Source organism: Anguilla anguilla, chromosome 13, assembly GCF_013347855.1.
Source record: "Anguilla anguilla isolate fAngAng1 chromosome 13, fAngAng1.pri, whole genome shotgun sequence".
Lineage (NCBI taxonomy): Eukaryota > Metazoa > Chordata > Actinopteri > Anguilliformes > Anguillidae > Anguilla > Anguilla anguilla.
This window is the reverse complement of record NC_049213.1, coordinates 25,380,320-25,395,887: the sequence shown is the minus strand read 5'-3', so window position 1 is coordinate 25,395,887 and position 15,568 is coordinate 25,380,320. Positions and strand designations below refer to the sequence as shown.

Here is a 15,568-nt window from a genome sequence, read left to right as displayed (position 1 = left end):
TTATTCACCTTGAGCAAACCATAACATGATGACTTCATACCTCTGTAAATGTAGTTTATTTGCAAGGACACATATCTCATTGTAAGTTTCCTTTCTCCAGGTTGAGAGGAGAGTTTGGTAAAGGAAAATAAAAAGTGAACTTAGCCAGACTTAATTTCGTTATGTATTTGTAAACATACCAATAGACAGTCCTTATGGTCATGCACAGTTGTTTTCACCCATTCCTCACAGTTAGTCCTTTGATTGTTTTTTAAATAAGTGATTTAATGGTTTATATACGTTTCATTCCACAAGCCTCAAAATTGTGAGGTCTTCTCTGCTGTCTTGCCATTTAATCACGTGATTCCATTTTTTTTTAAAGTAGACAAGTATACTTGATATTATTCGTTATTGGCACGTATTTAGGGTGTCTACCACGCAGAAAAAATCGCCCTTTCGAAATTGAAATGTTTCTCGAATGGACGGGTTCTTCATCGCAATGACATGCGTACATTTTACCTCCCATGATGCATTTGGCTGTCTGGGAGAAGGAAACATTGATCGTAGCTAGTGAAATGGGAAAACATTGGCACCTATAGAAAATAAGTATTTGGGTTTTTCTCGGTCCACTAAGAGGTTACTTTTGCATTTAAAACACTCAAGCGTGGTAAGTTATGCAATAGCTCTAAAAAAAAGTATATTGATCTTTGATATAAAGATACGTCTAGTTTTAACTTCAGATCATGAGCAGATCATCCTAGCTAGCTACCTAGCTAACGTTTCCGACATTGAAATTAGCCAGCTGGCTAAGAAACGGCTTGGTTTAGTACGTTAGAAGTAGTGTGTATTGTATTTTGTTTTTTGATGACATTCTTATTATCTCTGCATTAACGTCTCATGCAGCGAACGTCTCATGCAGAACTGAACGTTATATTTAATCGCGGAACCTTTGTGAATATAAGGGTACATTATTGCGGAGGCCTACTTCAAAAAAAAAAAAAAAAAAAAAACGACTAACGTTATGAGAATGATCGGTACGGGGACCAACAAACCAAACAATAATTTGATCATAATAAACGAGTCGATTATGGTTCTTGGCTCACTGAATTTCACAGCAGCACTTTCTTTGACCCATGGTCGCGTTAGCCACACAAATCTGCCTGTGCTATTAGGCCTGTACAAAATAGAAGATTTTCATTATTGTAGCTTTTAAATAAATTTCAACACTTGATTTTGTATGGATTATGGTAGCCATTTTGTTCTATGGGGAAAGTAACGGTGACTGCATATTACAAAATATTTTTGCTCGATATCTATCTTTCCCCATATTTTTAATGGCCAGCCATAATTGTATACCTTTTCTGTCAATTCAGCAGGGCATACACTTTTGCACATACACTCTCTGATTTGAAACGCATGCAGCTTGCTGTAGCTTGATTTCACTGGTACATCCACCAGCTGAGTATGGCAGTTACTGCTCCAGAGTACTGTAGACCAGGGATTTGGCACAAGCTAAACCAACCAGAGGAGTTGATATTGACCAATGACTCACTTGTTGTTATGGACAATTTCACTGGATTCTCTGCCATTTGCAAATACTCAATTTGGTCGGGACCACAGGGCTTCCTATGCACCAAACACAGCCAGAATTGGGTATGGTGCCCTTGAGCCCTACTATTTGGAGCAACTAGCCTCATATCTGTATAGCAGACCCCTGAGGTCATTTCAGGGCTTGTTGAAAAGTATAAGATGCCAGAGAAAATTTAGAGGGGAGCATCCAATTCAAGAATTTGAGAATTTTAGTTTATTTTCAGTCCAATAAATGGACCCACTGTGCTTTAGAATATATGCAAAATGATATCCCACATGAAAAATTAAATAAGCCAACATTAGGATGAGAAAATCTATGTCTAGGTTTTTGGCCTCTACAGTGCATGATATGTTTTTGTTCAGTGACAGTTGTACTGCTGCCCTGAGGCCAAATCAGTGAAATATTTGGTGTTTGTGGACTTACGTGTGTAGTTGAATGTCCAGATTGGAAAAATAAATGTGGCCTGTCTTTTTATTATAGCTGTCCTTTAGTGGTGACTGTAAATATAGCTTTTTCCCCTGCAGTGTTTTGAAAGTTGGGAAGAAGGGCCCACTGTTGAACCATTAGACAATGGGAGCAGATAAAAGGTGAGGCTTTTCAAACTATATAGACTTGAGACTGTGTAAGTAAGACTGTTGTGTTGGTTTATTTATCATTTTACTTTTATCATACTTTCAGTTTAATCATTGCAATATTTACTTTTAAGACAAATACTAATTTATGAGAAAATGAGCTCTCTGTCCAGTGTTTGGTGATCTGCGGTAGAACTGTTGCTGGTAGATTAATGGTGTGCGCATGTATAGGGTCAGTCGCACTGAGCGCACTGGGAGGTATGGGCCAGACCAGAGTCGGGAGGACTCCAAGTGGCGTGAGCGTCGGGACAGGGACCCAGAGCGCGAGTATGAGCGTCGCTGGAGCGATGAGAGGCGTGGCGACCGCTACGATGAGCACCGGAGCCGCGACAGCCCTGAGGTGAGGCGCGCCGGATCGCGGGACACGACCGCCATCCATTCGAATGAAGTGTGTAAGGATGGAGAGTGCAGATCTTTGAGTCCCTTTTTCGGGAAACATTAATGTTCTGATCCGATTTCCATCGCTGGAATTCTTAGTTTCCAATCAGTATACCAGTACTGATTGAAAATAGTGTTTCTAGTAAGATCTGGAATGGCTGAACTAGTTAGTGCTATTAATATCTTCACACTATAATCACAATAGTATTGAAGATATGAGCTGAAATCAGGGGTAAGCATCCCTGGTCCTGAAGAGCCTGAGAATGTTCTGGATTTTTGTTCAATTCAAGTGAGGAAACAGAAGATGGGTCTCTAGGACTAGGGATGTCTATCCCTGGTTTAGGTCATGTTCTGTTTTTCCTGATGGAATATCATTAGTTGTTGTACCTGCATTCACCGTCTTTTGGGATTCATGTCCTTATGGGATTTATATAAGATCTTGTCCAAAAAATTGCTTGATGTATTGCTCTGTGTCAAGACTCACGAAGAAGGATGTGTTCAGAATTCACTGTCTGTCTCTGCAGAGAGTGGACCGGAAACGACACAACAGCGATAGGTCTGATGAATACCACTCAGATGGAGAGTACCAGGAGCAGGACTTCAGGGGAGAGCTGGGAGAGGAGAAGGAGAGCAAGACCATCATGCTGAGGGGCCTGTCGGTCCATATCACTGAGGAGGATGTGAGTCCTGAGTCCTGACATGGCTGCAGAACACACACACACACACACACATATATATATTTACAGTGTGGTGCATATTTGAACAGTTACACACTTTTTGTTGTTTTGGCTCTGTACTTCAGCACATTGGATTTGAAATGAAGCAATGAATATGATGTTAAAATGCAGACTGTCAGCTATAATTTGAGGGTGATTACATCCAAATCAGGTGATTCATGTAGGAATTAAACCTTTAAACACATATTCCCTCAATTTTTAGGAGATAAAAAATTGGACTATTGGCTGCTCTGCTGTTACTTGGCCAGTGTGTCTTTGCATCATTAGTTCATGCACAAAAAAGCTAACAAAAGGTCTGGAGTTGATTTTAGGTGTGGAATTTACATTTGGAGACTGTTGCTGTTGTCTCAACATGAGAACCACTGTCAATGCCAGTAAAATTGGTTGAACGAGGCTGAAACATTGAATAAATTGATTGGAGACACAGCCATAACATGGTGTGTCAAAACCAGCTGTGAAATACTTACACACTGCAGTGCGCGTAATATGAGTGACGCAGGAAGTGTCCTCTCACACTGCCATACTGTGATTCAGATCCAGGCAGCCCTGGACCAGCTGCAGGGACCCCAGCCCGCTGACGTTCGGCTGATGAAGAACAGGACAGGTGAGAAATGGATGCTCTGAGGATCAGGCCTTGCCCAGCCACACTCCTCACGGAGCCATAGTGCTTCCTGTGAGAACATTTTGCCATAGCAATGGAATTTTCATTACTCCTCTCACCAGTGTTTGATCTAGGCTGTGCCATTGGCCCGCTAAAAATCCTAAGTGACCCCCCAGAAATCGATGTATGGGGCCAATTGACCTCCTCCCAGTTTGAACGGGGGCAAATAAAATGAAGTGTAATGGCGTTTGCAATGCAAGTCATTTAATTTTAGAGCTTATCACAGTAGTACGTCTCAAAATATTGCAAGTTAGTCAATAATGGCTAATGTTATCTATTTCGCTGACATTAGTCAATAATGGCAAAGTTATCTATTTAACTGATGTTATGGATTAATTTTAATATTTAATAAGGTTGAGTTATGTCTTGTATTAATGTAACTTTGCTAATTGGTGCAATGTGCTGGCTAGCTACCTAGCTACTACAGCTTCACTTAAGCAGTACTCTTAGTATTGCCTTGTTAGCTAAGTAGGTAGTTAGCCATTAGATGTGAGTCAGTTTAGCTAATGTTATATCTGTAATATTAGCAAGCTAGCTTATTAATTGGCTAAACTACCTAGCTGGTAGATTTGCTATCGTAGTAAATTTGTTGCAGCAAACTTTCAAAAAAGTAAATAAATAAAAAAACGTAGGTTCGGTAACTTCATTCTTACATTTACCCAATCTTGCAATGATTAAAGTTAGTCAAAGTCTGTAAATGTATTTCACTAACATTGCATTCAGGTTAGCCTAGGACACTGCTATAATTCTCCAAGCAATAAAGGGCACTTGTTTGTTCAACTGCCGGACTGGTATTCTGTATGCCAATGTTAAGTTAGCGGGGTCTGTTTTTTAAAGGATCATTTTCAGATTTTTAAAACAAATTCCACTATACTGATCGATATTGATAATGATTTTGTTTTGTAAATATATACCTTACTGTGTATTTTTACAATAAAAGATATTGTGTTTTTACCATACAAGTGGGTTCAAATTCCTGGATGTTTCTTTTTATTTTTATTGACCCCCTGACGTTTGACAATGACCCCCTAAAAATAGTAGGGGGCCAAATTGGCCCCCTATAATTGAATCCTGGATCAAACACTGTCTCACCCATTTCTTCTTTTTTTGTTTTATTTTTGGGAAAGCCCATTTTTTCTCTTTGATTAATAAAGTAATGAAAAGATGACCAGGTAAGAGGTCAGGTAAATATGACTAGGTAGTATTTGTAAATTCCTTGTCGGGTAGCAGTCATATGTACGGTACAGTCACATGTTTATTTTTTTATTTGTTTGTTTTGTTTGTGGACCGCCGTTATGGAGTGCCACTCTGGCATCTTTATTTTAAGAGATTTCTTGCTATGGCAAAGTTTGGTACAATTGCCTCCTCTGCCCTTCCCAAAAACACCTGCTGTTTCACTTTATGGGTTTCTGAAGCAGTTTGAGTTTTATTGTTATGCCAAAGGACTTTGACTAACACGACTCCCGTCTATATTTGAATGCTGTCTCTAGGTATAAGCCGAGGGTTCGCCTTCGTGGAGTTTTATCACTTGCAAGATGCTACCCGATGGATGGAGACCAATCAGGTTGCCTCACAATCGCCAAGTCTAGATTTTTATCCTGGAGATCAGAACAGTAAATCAAACAGAGATGCGATAGGAAGGAGAGGATGATGACGCCAGTTTGGCTGTAAATCATAACATGATGGACTGCTTGCTGGGAGCTGCCAAGATGGTCCTGTATTGAAACTCAACCACATTTCTGTTTTTATTGGGGGAGGGTGTTACTCTTTGAAAGAGAGAGGGTGTGGAAGGCCTACCCTGGTATTTACATAATCCTGCCAAAATAGTTTGTACAGCTGTATATAGAAATGTTAGAATCTCATAAGATATACAGAGATTGAGGGGTAGGGGGTAATGTCAAAGGACCATAATGGTAAAATCCCTGCACAGTTCATCAGGTTTCTGAATGATAAGCATTGGACCCTCTGAATCTTTGGCCAAATTATAAATGTATGCATTATATATTAGTAAAGAAAAACTGGATTTGAGCACTTCTGGGGTGCAACAGGAGGCAGTCACCCAATGTGTCACTTCTGGGGGCAGCAGTGTAATGTAGTGGTTAGGGAACTGGGTTTGTAACCCAAATGCAGGATCGATTTCCAGGTAGGGCACTGCCCTTGTACCCTTGAGCAAGGTACTTAGTGTTATGTGTGTTGCTAGTGTTCTTTTATTTTGATCTGGGGACCTAAAAGAACAGAAGAAAGAACTGTAGGGGTATGGGGCCCGAAGAGGGACATTTTTATTTTCAGGGACTGGGACGTTCTGTTTTGGGATCGTCTAATGTGCACGTGTATGAAGACTGTTCCCTTGGCTGCAACAGCACACTCTGCTCCAGCTCTGAGTCTTGGCCCATTTTGGCCCCTTTGCTCCGAAGATGAGAATGGGCCAAGACCAAGCTGGCAGCACTCGGGTCCGATACACATGGATAAAATTGCCCTTAGTGCGTGCACACACAGGCACCTTCACACAAACAAGCGCACACACACACACACACTGGCATACACACTACTCGCTTCTCTCTCTCTCTTTCTCTTTCTGATAAAGATCAGCTGACGTCTACCCCCTCTGGGGAGTTTTGGAGCGTACACTCCCCCATCTCTGCTCGTGGTCACTTGTTCTTGGGGTGTTATAGAATCAGCACAATCGCCCCACCCCGTGTGACAGCGTTCTGTCTGTCTGTCTGCAGAAACTGCTGGTGATCCAGGGGAAGAGCGTGGGCGTGCACTACAGCAATCCGCGCCACAAGTTTGAAGACTGGCTGTGCAACACTGTAAGTGAGCCCTGTTCCTCCCTACCCCCCCGACCTTCCGCTGCGGTGACCCCATGCCTCATTTTCTGTGCTTTATGAAATCCTGGTAGAACCCGCTGTCTTACTTTGGCTCACTAGCGTTGGCTCCGTTAGCGGGTCGTGCCTAGCCATGTTTTTCTCTTAATGGGCTGTTGGACTGTCGCCGTCTGGAGTGAGTGCAGCGACAGCAGCTTCCTTAGTTGGCTTGTGACCAAGACAGCAAGCTCAGGTTGCTGTTCTCAGTGCCCTGCTTTGTTTAGAATAAAAATGATGTGACCGGTTGCTTGCAGTGCGGCCTGTACAATTTCCGGAGGAGGCTGAAGTGCTTCAGGTGTGGAGCAGCCAAAGTCGGTAAGTAGACTGTACCCAAGATGCCACTGCACCCCCTGTGCGGATGCCCCAGCCAATCAGACTGCACGCATTGCATACACAGTGGGCAATGACTGGTGGTTGGCCTAACACTTTCCAACCTGTCAGAGCTCATATCTGAGGGTGCCTTATATTGGTGTTACTTACTTAGCCATTCCCCTCTGTAGTCATCCCGCATAATTATTCAAATGTGACAGGAGGGGTGGGGCAAGGGGTGGCACCTTTACCTCAAGGATGTTGGTCACATGTTTGTGCAGAGTTGGCCTCAGTAACCGGCATCCACGCTAGGTACTCCCACCTCCTCCTGGCAAAATCCGGTTGGCTCTGGACTCTGGCCAGCTCTCAGAGTTTTGGAACTGATGTTAATGATGCTTCCTGCTTCCTGTTTTTTGCATTTCTAACAGAAGGCGAGCCCAGCAGCTCCAGTGGAGTAACTCCAGAGCCGCAGCAGAGTGGGGAGGACTATGGCGATAGTAAGGACTCTCCCATTGTCGTAAAACTGACAGAGTTTTTACAGGTCACTGTTTCAGTGTGGGTGGGGCCACATGGCCTGGTGTCGAATCCGTGCTGTGCCAGAGTTGAATGTGGAAGGTACTCCTTCAGGGTGGCACGTAATTGGATGTAGCATTGCCCAGGCAGGGGGGGTTTCTGGTCAGTATTTACTGTTTACCTGCACAAGCTACACAGAAAGTTTCCTCCTCTGACTCAGTGTCTAACTGGTGGACTGTGGAATGAAAACAAGCAAAGGGTGTTTTGGGGGAGAACGTGTACCTGCCTTTGCTATTCCGAATTGACAAAGGAGGTTGCAGCGATGAGCACAGACAATTGGGCATCCTAGAAAAAGGTAGAAATTTTAACATTACATTACAGGCATTTGGCAGACACTCTTATCCAGAGTGACATACAACAAAGTGTATAACCAAAACCAGGAACAAGAGGGAAGTACAGTTCCAAGACCACGTAGTTTAACTTGGACCCTGTAGGTTAATCTGATTAACACAACAAAAACAGCAACAAAGCAGTCTATGCAAATAAAACAAGCAATAGTTTTAAAAGTGTCCATGAGAGGTAAAGCATTTCTGAATACAATGGCAGCATAAATGCGTAAAGACACTGTGTCCTACTACAGTAGGTAACCATACCTGTGGAAAGCCAGCCCTGAAATGAAAGGCGACGTGTGATCTAACAATGCAGTGCCTGAAGTACAGGCTGATGATGTTTCTCTCCCTGACAGCCATCATCCTGAGGAACATCGCGCCGTACACCACCGTAGAGGCCATTATGGCTGCACTGGCACCGTACGCCAACCTGGCAGCGCGCAACATCCGCCTCATCAAGCACAAGCAGACCGGGCAGAACAGGGGCTTCGCCTTCGTGCAGCTTCCGTCCCCGCTGGTACGTGTGTGCCATCACTGACATACTTATGCCAGGTACAGGCATGAATATGCCTCCTTAGCTCATCTGGTTAAACCAGTGGAAATAGGACATGGAAAGTTGCAAAATGTCAGACTTAATGTAGACTTTGAGACAATCATGTAGAAGCACATAGTTAAGTGGTGTGCTGCTGTAATGTCGAACAGTAGAAATCCTCCTCTTTACCACAGACTGCATCTTCTCATCTTTCCTCCAAGTTATTTTTCCACTTTCTCCTACAAATCAATGGAGATTGGATAAAGCGCTTAAATATAACTTGAGTGATTTCCTTTCTTGTGTTGTGTAACTGCTGATGAAGCATGTGGGTGCACTGGCTTTTATTCTGTGTGTAGGAGGCCTCCCAGCTTCTCACTATCCTCCAAGGGCTGCAGCCACCACTGAAGCTGGACGGAAAGACCATCGGCGTGGACTACGCCAAGAGCGGCAGGAAGTGAGTCATCCGCATCCCGCGTTACCTTAGCCCCCATCACACAACGGCGGGTCGGGCTGATTTATTTGGAATATTTTTAAAAAGGAAGCGGTGTAGCGTAGCGGTCCGGGCCCAGAATGCACTGTGCTAACAAGCCTTGGCTCATTCTCAGGGACGTGCTCCTGCCAGACGGGAGTCGCATCAGTGCCTTCTCAGTGGCCAGCACCGCCATCGCTGCTGCCCAGTGGTCCTCCAGCCAGGTACCAGGCCTTCTCAGATGCCTAAGCATCTTCAGCAGTTCAGTTTTAACTGTTCATAATGCCAAATTTACAATATTGCCAAACATGCACTTCTGGTCAGTCTCAGAAAATTGGCACAGCTCTTCGTGACCTGAGTTTCCTAACAGCTGTGCATCTTTCCTCAGCCTCAGCAGGGTGTGGGCGGAGCTTCAGAGTTTGCTTACCTGCAGGAGGGCTATACGCAGTATGCACAGGTGAGCATGGGAAGTTCCAGGACATTTGGTCCTTAAGTGTCCCGCCTGCGTCTGCATTAATACTAATTGTTCTGGTACAAACTGACCGTGATAGGTTGCACTTTTGTAATATTGCTGTTTGCATGTAACAGGGAAGTATAGCGCACCCGCTGAATTGATTTACTTCTTGTGCAGTGTTGAATGTATTATCATTTAGGGGACTCTTATAAGCCGCTTAGGGTTTCTTTCCTCTCCCGCACAATTGTCTGGTATTTGATGTATGATGTTGGTACGTCTTTTATTTTGTTATTGTGCAATTAAAGTAAATCAAATCAGTAGAGGACCCGTCGATCTCAATATCAAGCAGAGATCAGTCAGAGACCATAGGATGTATATCTTACCACACAGTAACAAATCACTAATGTTTTTCATTGTAAAAACTCCTGGGATGTGAAAGTATGCTCGTGTTTTCCGTCTGGCCAGGAGTACCAGTCGTACTATCAGCAGCCAGGCGCAGTGGACCCGGCTCTGGGAGCTGGCATACTGGGAGGTAAGAATCCCGTCACACCCCAGGGCTGTATCTGAGAAACGGCACATGGGGATGTGTGGCGGCTGGTGTGTACACAAACGTGTGTCCGCTGTGTTTCAGCTGCTCCTGGGATGAAGACGCTCCCGGTCGCCACGGCGGTCGTTGTGTCTCAGAGCGCTCAGGTCTACCAGCCGCACATAATCGGCCAGCCTGCCACACTGGTAGGTCTGACATCATCAGCCTGCGACGGTTCTGTGCTCCGCCCTGGTTCATCAGCTCAGCCATGACACAAGCACTAAACACAGTGGCTTATTCCATGCAGTTTTGTCTGTTACATTATATCATTCAGTGATGAAATGGGGCAATGCTGTGGATAGGGTTGGAGTCCTGATCTATGTGGTCACTTCTGGCACTACGATCTTTACTTCACTCTAGTGTGTTTTTTCTGCACCTCTGCACCTTGAACTGATGCACTTGTTGTACGTCGCTCTGGATAAGAGCGTCTGCTAAATGCCTGTAATGTAATGTAAATGGATAAGGGTCTCTTCAGTTAACCGGGTATTCATCATGACTGTGTGCACGCCTTTACAGTCACAACCAGCCGCCCCAGCTGCTGAAGTGGTAGAACCGCAAGCCACAGCCACAACCGCAACTGTGACCGCAGCTGTAACCGCCACAGACGCCACCACAACGCCCGCTTCTGAGAGCACCACACACGGTAACCGCAGAAGAGAGCCTTTGGCAATTTGTCTGAGGCAATCTCTGAAAATGATAACATGTCGTGTTGAAAGTTGTTTTCTTGGTCGTTGATGTGATATTTCCTGTGCCCTAACCCAGCTGCTCCTGACACTTCCACCTACCAGTACGACGAGTCGTCTGGGTATTACTATGACTCACAGTCAGGGCTCTACTATGATCCAAACTCTCAGGTACCAGATTTCACAGTTACTACCTCCTGCACCAGTCACTATGGTCATCTTCTACTCTTCTGTCATCTTTACTTCTTTACTCTAGAACAGGAAAGCTTGGTCCTGGATTGCCACAGATGTTTCTGGTTTTTGCTCCATCCAAATCCCCATCTACCCATTTGGATTCATTACAGATTTAAACGCAGTCGACCATGTGCTGGAAATAATTGGTTTTTGACCATTCAGACTGAATCTTTGGGCTCAGATGCTTAAGATAAAAATGGCAGTCAAGCCTGGTTGGAACAAAAAACAGGATTACTTTGGCACTCCTGGAGCAGACTTGCATACCTCTGTTCTAAGAGGTTCTAGATGGTAGCATAGTTATATGCTGTATTAGTTCATGAATATTCATGAGGTAGTGAAGTGATTGGCCTGTAGAATCAGTGCCTCTCTGTCTTCCTCTGCAGTACTTCTACAACTCACAGACGCAGCAGTACCTGTACTGGGACGGGGAGAAGCAGGCGTACGTGCCCGCTACCAACGCCAACCCAGCCCAGACGTCCAGCAGCCCCGCTGCCACGGGCCCCAAGGACCCCAAGGAGAAGAAGGAGAAGCCCAAGAGCAAGACCGCCCAGCAGGTAGCTCATAGCATCCTCTAGGTTTCAGGGCAGGAATTCCCCGCTTTCTGGAAAGGCCAACCTGTTTTACTTGGCAGTTCGCTCTTGTGTTGCCATGTGTGTCTGTGCCAGCGCTGACTGGCAGGGCAGCGCGTGATTGTCCGCAGCGTCTCCCAAGGAGAGCAGAAATTCCAGAAAAAGTAAAAGGGAACTGTGGGTAAAAACACCAAGTGCTTTCCCTGGGTTTTTGTGGAGTTGTTCTTAGATGTTTTACTCGTCCCATAAAAGCCATGTCTTCCCTTCCTGTGTCTTGCAGATCGCCAAAGACATGGAGCGCTGGGCGAAGAGCCTGAACAAGCAGAAGGAGAGCTTCAAGACCAGCTTCCAGACCCTGAGCCAGTTCAGAGACGAGGAGAGGAGGGAGTCGGCCGCCGCGGACGCAGGGTTCACGCTCTTTGAAAAAAAGGTACAGACTGCCAATCAACAGAACCTGATAGGTGTTGGAGGACACATTAGGGGGTAACTATGGAGAGGTCATTTAATGATGGCTTTCCGGTGGGAAAAATTCAAGTATAGTTGAAAGAACTATGTTCCCCCTTCATTACATACATTATGTTACTCGGGCCTGCTAAAGTAATCTAATTGAAATAAGTTATGCAGCACCAGCGTTTCCTCTTCAGTTAATAGAGATTGAAAGCAGATTGAAGTGACTTACGTAATAATGAATGAAAATCCAGGCTGGCCATTGGTACAGTAATACAATAAGCCCTTGTGTAAGGCTGTTCTTGTGACCACCCCAGGACATTATGTAACACTGTGATGTGTTACATTAAGCGCTCTGCAGAGGAAGTTCATGTTCTGCGGTTTGATGTTGCAGCAGGGCGGCGGGCTGGAGAAGCAGCAGCTGATGACGGAGCTGGTGAGGAGCAGGGAGGAGGAGACCTTGGTGAAGGATCAGGGCGGGCTGGTGGCGGCGTACAGCGGGGACAGTGACCCAGAGGAGGCGGAGTCAGAGAAGAGCGAGGAGGGCGGGGACAAGCTGATGGACTGGAAGAAGATGGCCTGCCTCCTGTGCAGACGGCAGTTCCCCAACAAGGAGGCTCTGCTGCGCCACCAGCAGCTCTCCGAGCTGCACAAGGTACCGTGCATGTATGCCGGGTCTGACCTGCACATGGTACTGGCCGGGTTTGCATGTGCACCTGACACCACATCATCTTTTTTTAACTTATTTTTTTGTTTTGGAATAGAAAGCATGACTTAAACTAGTGTTATTTCTCATCAGCAAAACTTGGAAGTCCAAAGAAGATCCAAAATGTCAGAATCGGAGCTGGAGGAATTGGAGAGAAAGGAGACTGAGGTGATAAACTGTCTGCACGGGTGTTTCATTTTATATCAGCAAGAGTAAAGCACGTTAGCTGGGTATAGTATGTTTACTGTAAAAAGACTGAATTTGTCCCTCTCTTTCTCCTCAGATGAAGTACAGAGACCGGGCAGCTGAGAGAAGGGAGAAATACGGCATTCCTGAGCCTCCCGTGCCGAAGAAAAAGAAATTTGTTGAGCCGCCCAAACCTGTGTAAGTGCTCACCCTTGTACATGAGAGAGATGGCTTTAATGCTCCCACAACCGCTACCCCCTAAATCTGAACACCCCCCCTGGTTTTCCCACATGGCAGCAATTATGAGCAACCCACCAAGGATGGGCTGAACAGCGACAACATCGGGAACAAGATGCTGCAGGCCATGGGCTGGCAGGAGGGCAAGGGCCTGGGCCGCAACCAGCAGGGCATCACAGCCCCCATCGAGGTGAGCGAGGAGCAGCCCAGCTGCTCTCCCCTGAGCAGACACATCTGTGCCCCGCCCCGGGGGCCTTCTCCAGCCGGCCGGGCTTAGCCTGAGCATTTCCTTCCAATTAGCCGAGCCGTCTGCGCTGCCACTGACTCCAGTCTGCTCTCTCCGTCTCCCACAGGCCTCGTTAAGGACGAAGGGGGCGGGCCTGGGAACCAAAGGCAGCTCTTACGAGCTGTCGGCCACCGACACCTACAAGGACATTGTGCGCAAGGCCTTGTTTGCACGCTTCACCGAGCTGGAGTGAACAGCGCGCCTGTCAAACAAACCCTTCCATCCCCCCACCCCGCCCCGTCTGTCCACCCCCCCACCCAGGACCTTGCTCATGAGATACAGAGACTGCCCCGCTCGCACCCAGCGCCTGAGCGCCTCTGGACCAGGCCACCTCAGTACAAGCGGAGCCTTCTGGTTGCCGACAGTGATTGTCCACTCATCCGTTAATCACATCCTATCTCTAGTCCCGCCCACAGAAATGTGACCTGAGCCAAGTTTCAGAAGGTCAGACGCAGAGGGAGGTGCACAGCATTTGAGCAAAGTGGCTCAGAAAGTGGAGAAACTGTACACTGTTATAATTATCATTTTATAATTATTATTTATTTCTGAATTATATATTTGCAGAGTGCAAACTGAAAACATGGAAATAATCTCAGAACCTTGCGTGCCCATCTGTGGCTTTGTAATATCAGAGTAACTAATAGGTGAAATACACAGGCTGTTGTACTTGTTACAGGTTTAACTAAAACAATATTTTATCTAAGTTAATGTTTGTATATATTTTCCATGTTTAAAAGTATTTCTCAAATTCAGTCAGTAGCTATTTCTGTTCACTTGTACAGTTTGTATGAATCAATCGTTTCATTTTGTACAGATCAAATAAATGACAATATTTGATCCCTCTTGGCTGTCTGAAAGAAATAAATGCTTGCCGTTGAACATAAATCTTTCAGTTTTTTGGGTAGTGCATTTAGGCCTACTGTGTATAAATGTCACTAATATAATACTTTGTACAATCATTTTGGAGTTTCACAGTGTGCAACCAGTTCTGATGACTTAGTCTGTTAGAATAACCCAACATATGCATACATCCATAAGAAAGTTTTCACCTCTTATTTGGTTATTTCTCATTTTGCTGTGTTGCAAAGTCCAATTGGATTACCAATTAAAATATATAAAAATAAAACATCCTTTGAAGAAATTTTTCATTTATGTGGATGTCTTTGGAATTATATTTTTAAAATGACTTTTTTAATCAGAATGTGCAACATGAACATTCTTTCACATCCAGTTACACTGTTTTTCTGTACTTCAGAATTATCTGTGGGGTGTGAATTATTTCTGTGTGTTCACATGTTTGTTTGTGTACATGTGTGTCCAGCATGCTCCACTTCAAAGGTGACCTGTGCTTATGAAAAAATTAAAAATCCTCTCATAATTCAGCCGTTAGTGACAGTTTATACAAAACATTGTGTGTTAGGATTATTTAAAAAAATGATTGATAGAAATATGTTTTGGACTACTGCTCATTTATTTAAACATGGGGATACGTTTACTTCTTTCTTATAGCATGAAAAGGGTTACTGTTTCTTTTTCCACTGGCTCCATTCTGGGTGGACTTGGAGGATGATTTCAATTTAGAGTCTGAATCAGGATGTATTCTGAAAGGGCAGGGCCTTGGTATGCCCCTCCTCTGCAGCGACTCTTCTTTCTGGGGGTAGGATGGGTTGGAGTCAAGCAGGACTACTACTTGGTCTTTTTCATCTCAGCCTGCAGAGTGAAGGTGTGCTGGACACCCCATACTCACTGGGCCAGGTAAAATGATCTTTCACCCCTCAACGTCTGTTTGGGGCTGCTCGATTCCTGTTGAACCTTCTCTTACCGGTGAGAGAGCCTACATTACCTAGATCAGCTGTTCTCAAACTTGATCCTGGCGGGCCATGGGGTCTGCTAGTGTTTGTTGTACTTATCAGTTTAAGTAATGTATTACATTGTTAACTTGCTGTATCTTTTTTTTTTTTTCTTAATTATTTTGTGGAGGTGGGGGGGTTAAATTAGTTGCTGATTTTAAGGTAACAACAAAAACTAGTAGACCCTGCATCCCTCTAGGATCAGGGATGAGAACCTCTGCTCTGGACTCAGCCTGAAGACTCAGCGGTACTATAACTTAAGGGAGTCCCTCACAC

At 44.8% G+C, this 15,568-nt stretch overlaps 1 protein-coding gene across 2 annotated transcripts; it reads left to right on the top strand.

The window, feature by feature from the left end:
* Positions 1-416: 416 nt before the first annotated feature.
* Positions 417-14,327, top strand: LOC118211154 (RNA-binding protein 5-like). Of its 2 annotated transcripts, none has more exons than XM_035388069.1 (24): positions 417-646; positions 2,080-2,157; positions 2,374-2,542; positions 3,105-3,260; positions 3,852-3,921; positions 5,469-5,542; positions 6,705-6,788; positions 7,097-7,157; positions 7,580-7,648; positions 8,410-8,570; positions 8,942-9,039; positions 9,191-9,278; positions 9,443-9,511; positions 9,974-10,040; positions 10,140-10,240; positions 10,611-10,737; positions 10,857-10,948; positions 11,395-11,565; positions 11,861-12,010; positions 12,422-12,682; positions 12,827-12,901; positions 13,017-13,117; positions 13,217-13,346; positions 13,510-14,327. In XM_035388069.1, the coding sequence occupies exons 2-24, from the start codon at positions 2,141-2,143 to the stop codon at positions 13,633-13,635; spliced, it is 2,517 nt and encodes an 838-aa protein (XP_035243960.1). In that variant the 5' UTR covers positions 417-646; positions 2,080-2,140; the 3' UTR covers positions 13,636-14,327. The 2 variants fall into 2 exon arrangements, with proteins under 2 accessions (XP_035243960.1, XP_035243959.1); XM_035388068.1 differs by having other exon boundaries at positions 418-646; positions 2,095-2,157.
* Positions 14,328-15,568: the final 1,241 nt, after the last annotated feature.

Bases quoted from the DNA above. Each gene is read 5' to 3' on its own strand.
- LOC118211154 (XM_035388069.1), top strand. The intron at 10,241-10,610 runs GTAGGTCTGACA...ACGCCTTTACAG, and splicing joins TCGGCCAGCCTGCCACACTG to TCACAACCAGCCGCCCCAGC. The intron at 12,683-12,826 runs GTACCGTGCATG...ATTTCTCATCAG, and splicing joins AGCTCTCCGAGCTGCACAAG to CAAAACTTGGAAGTCCAAAG.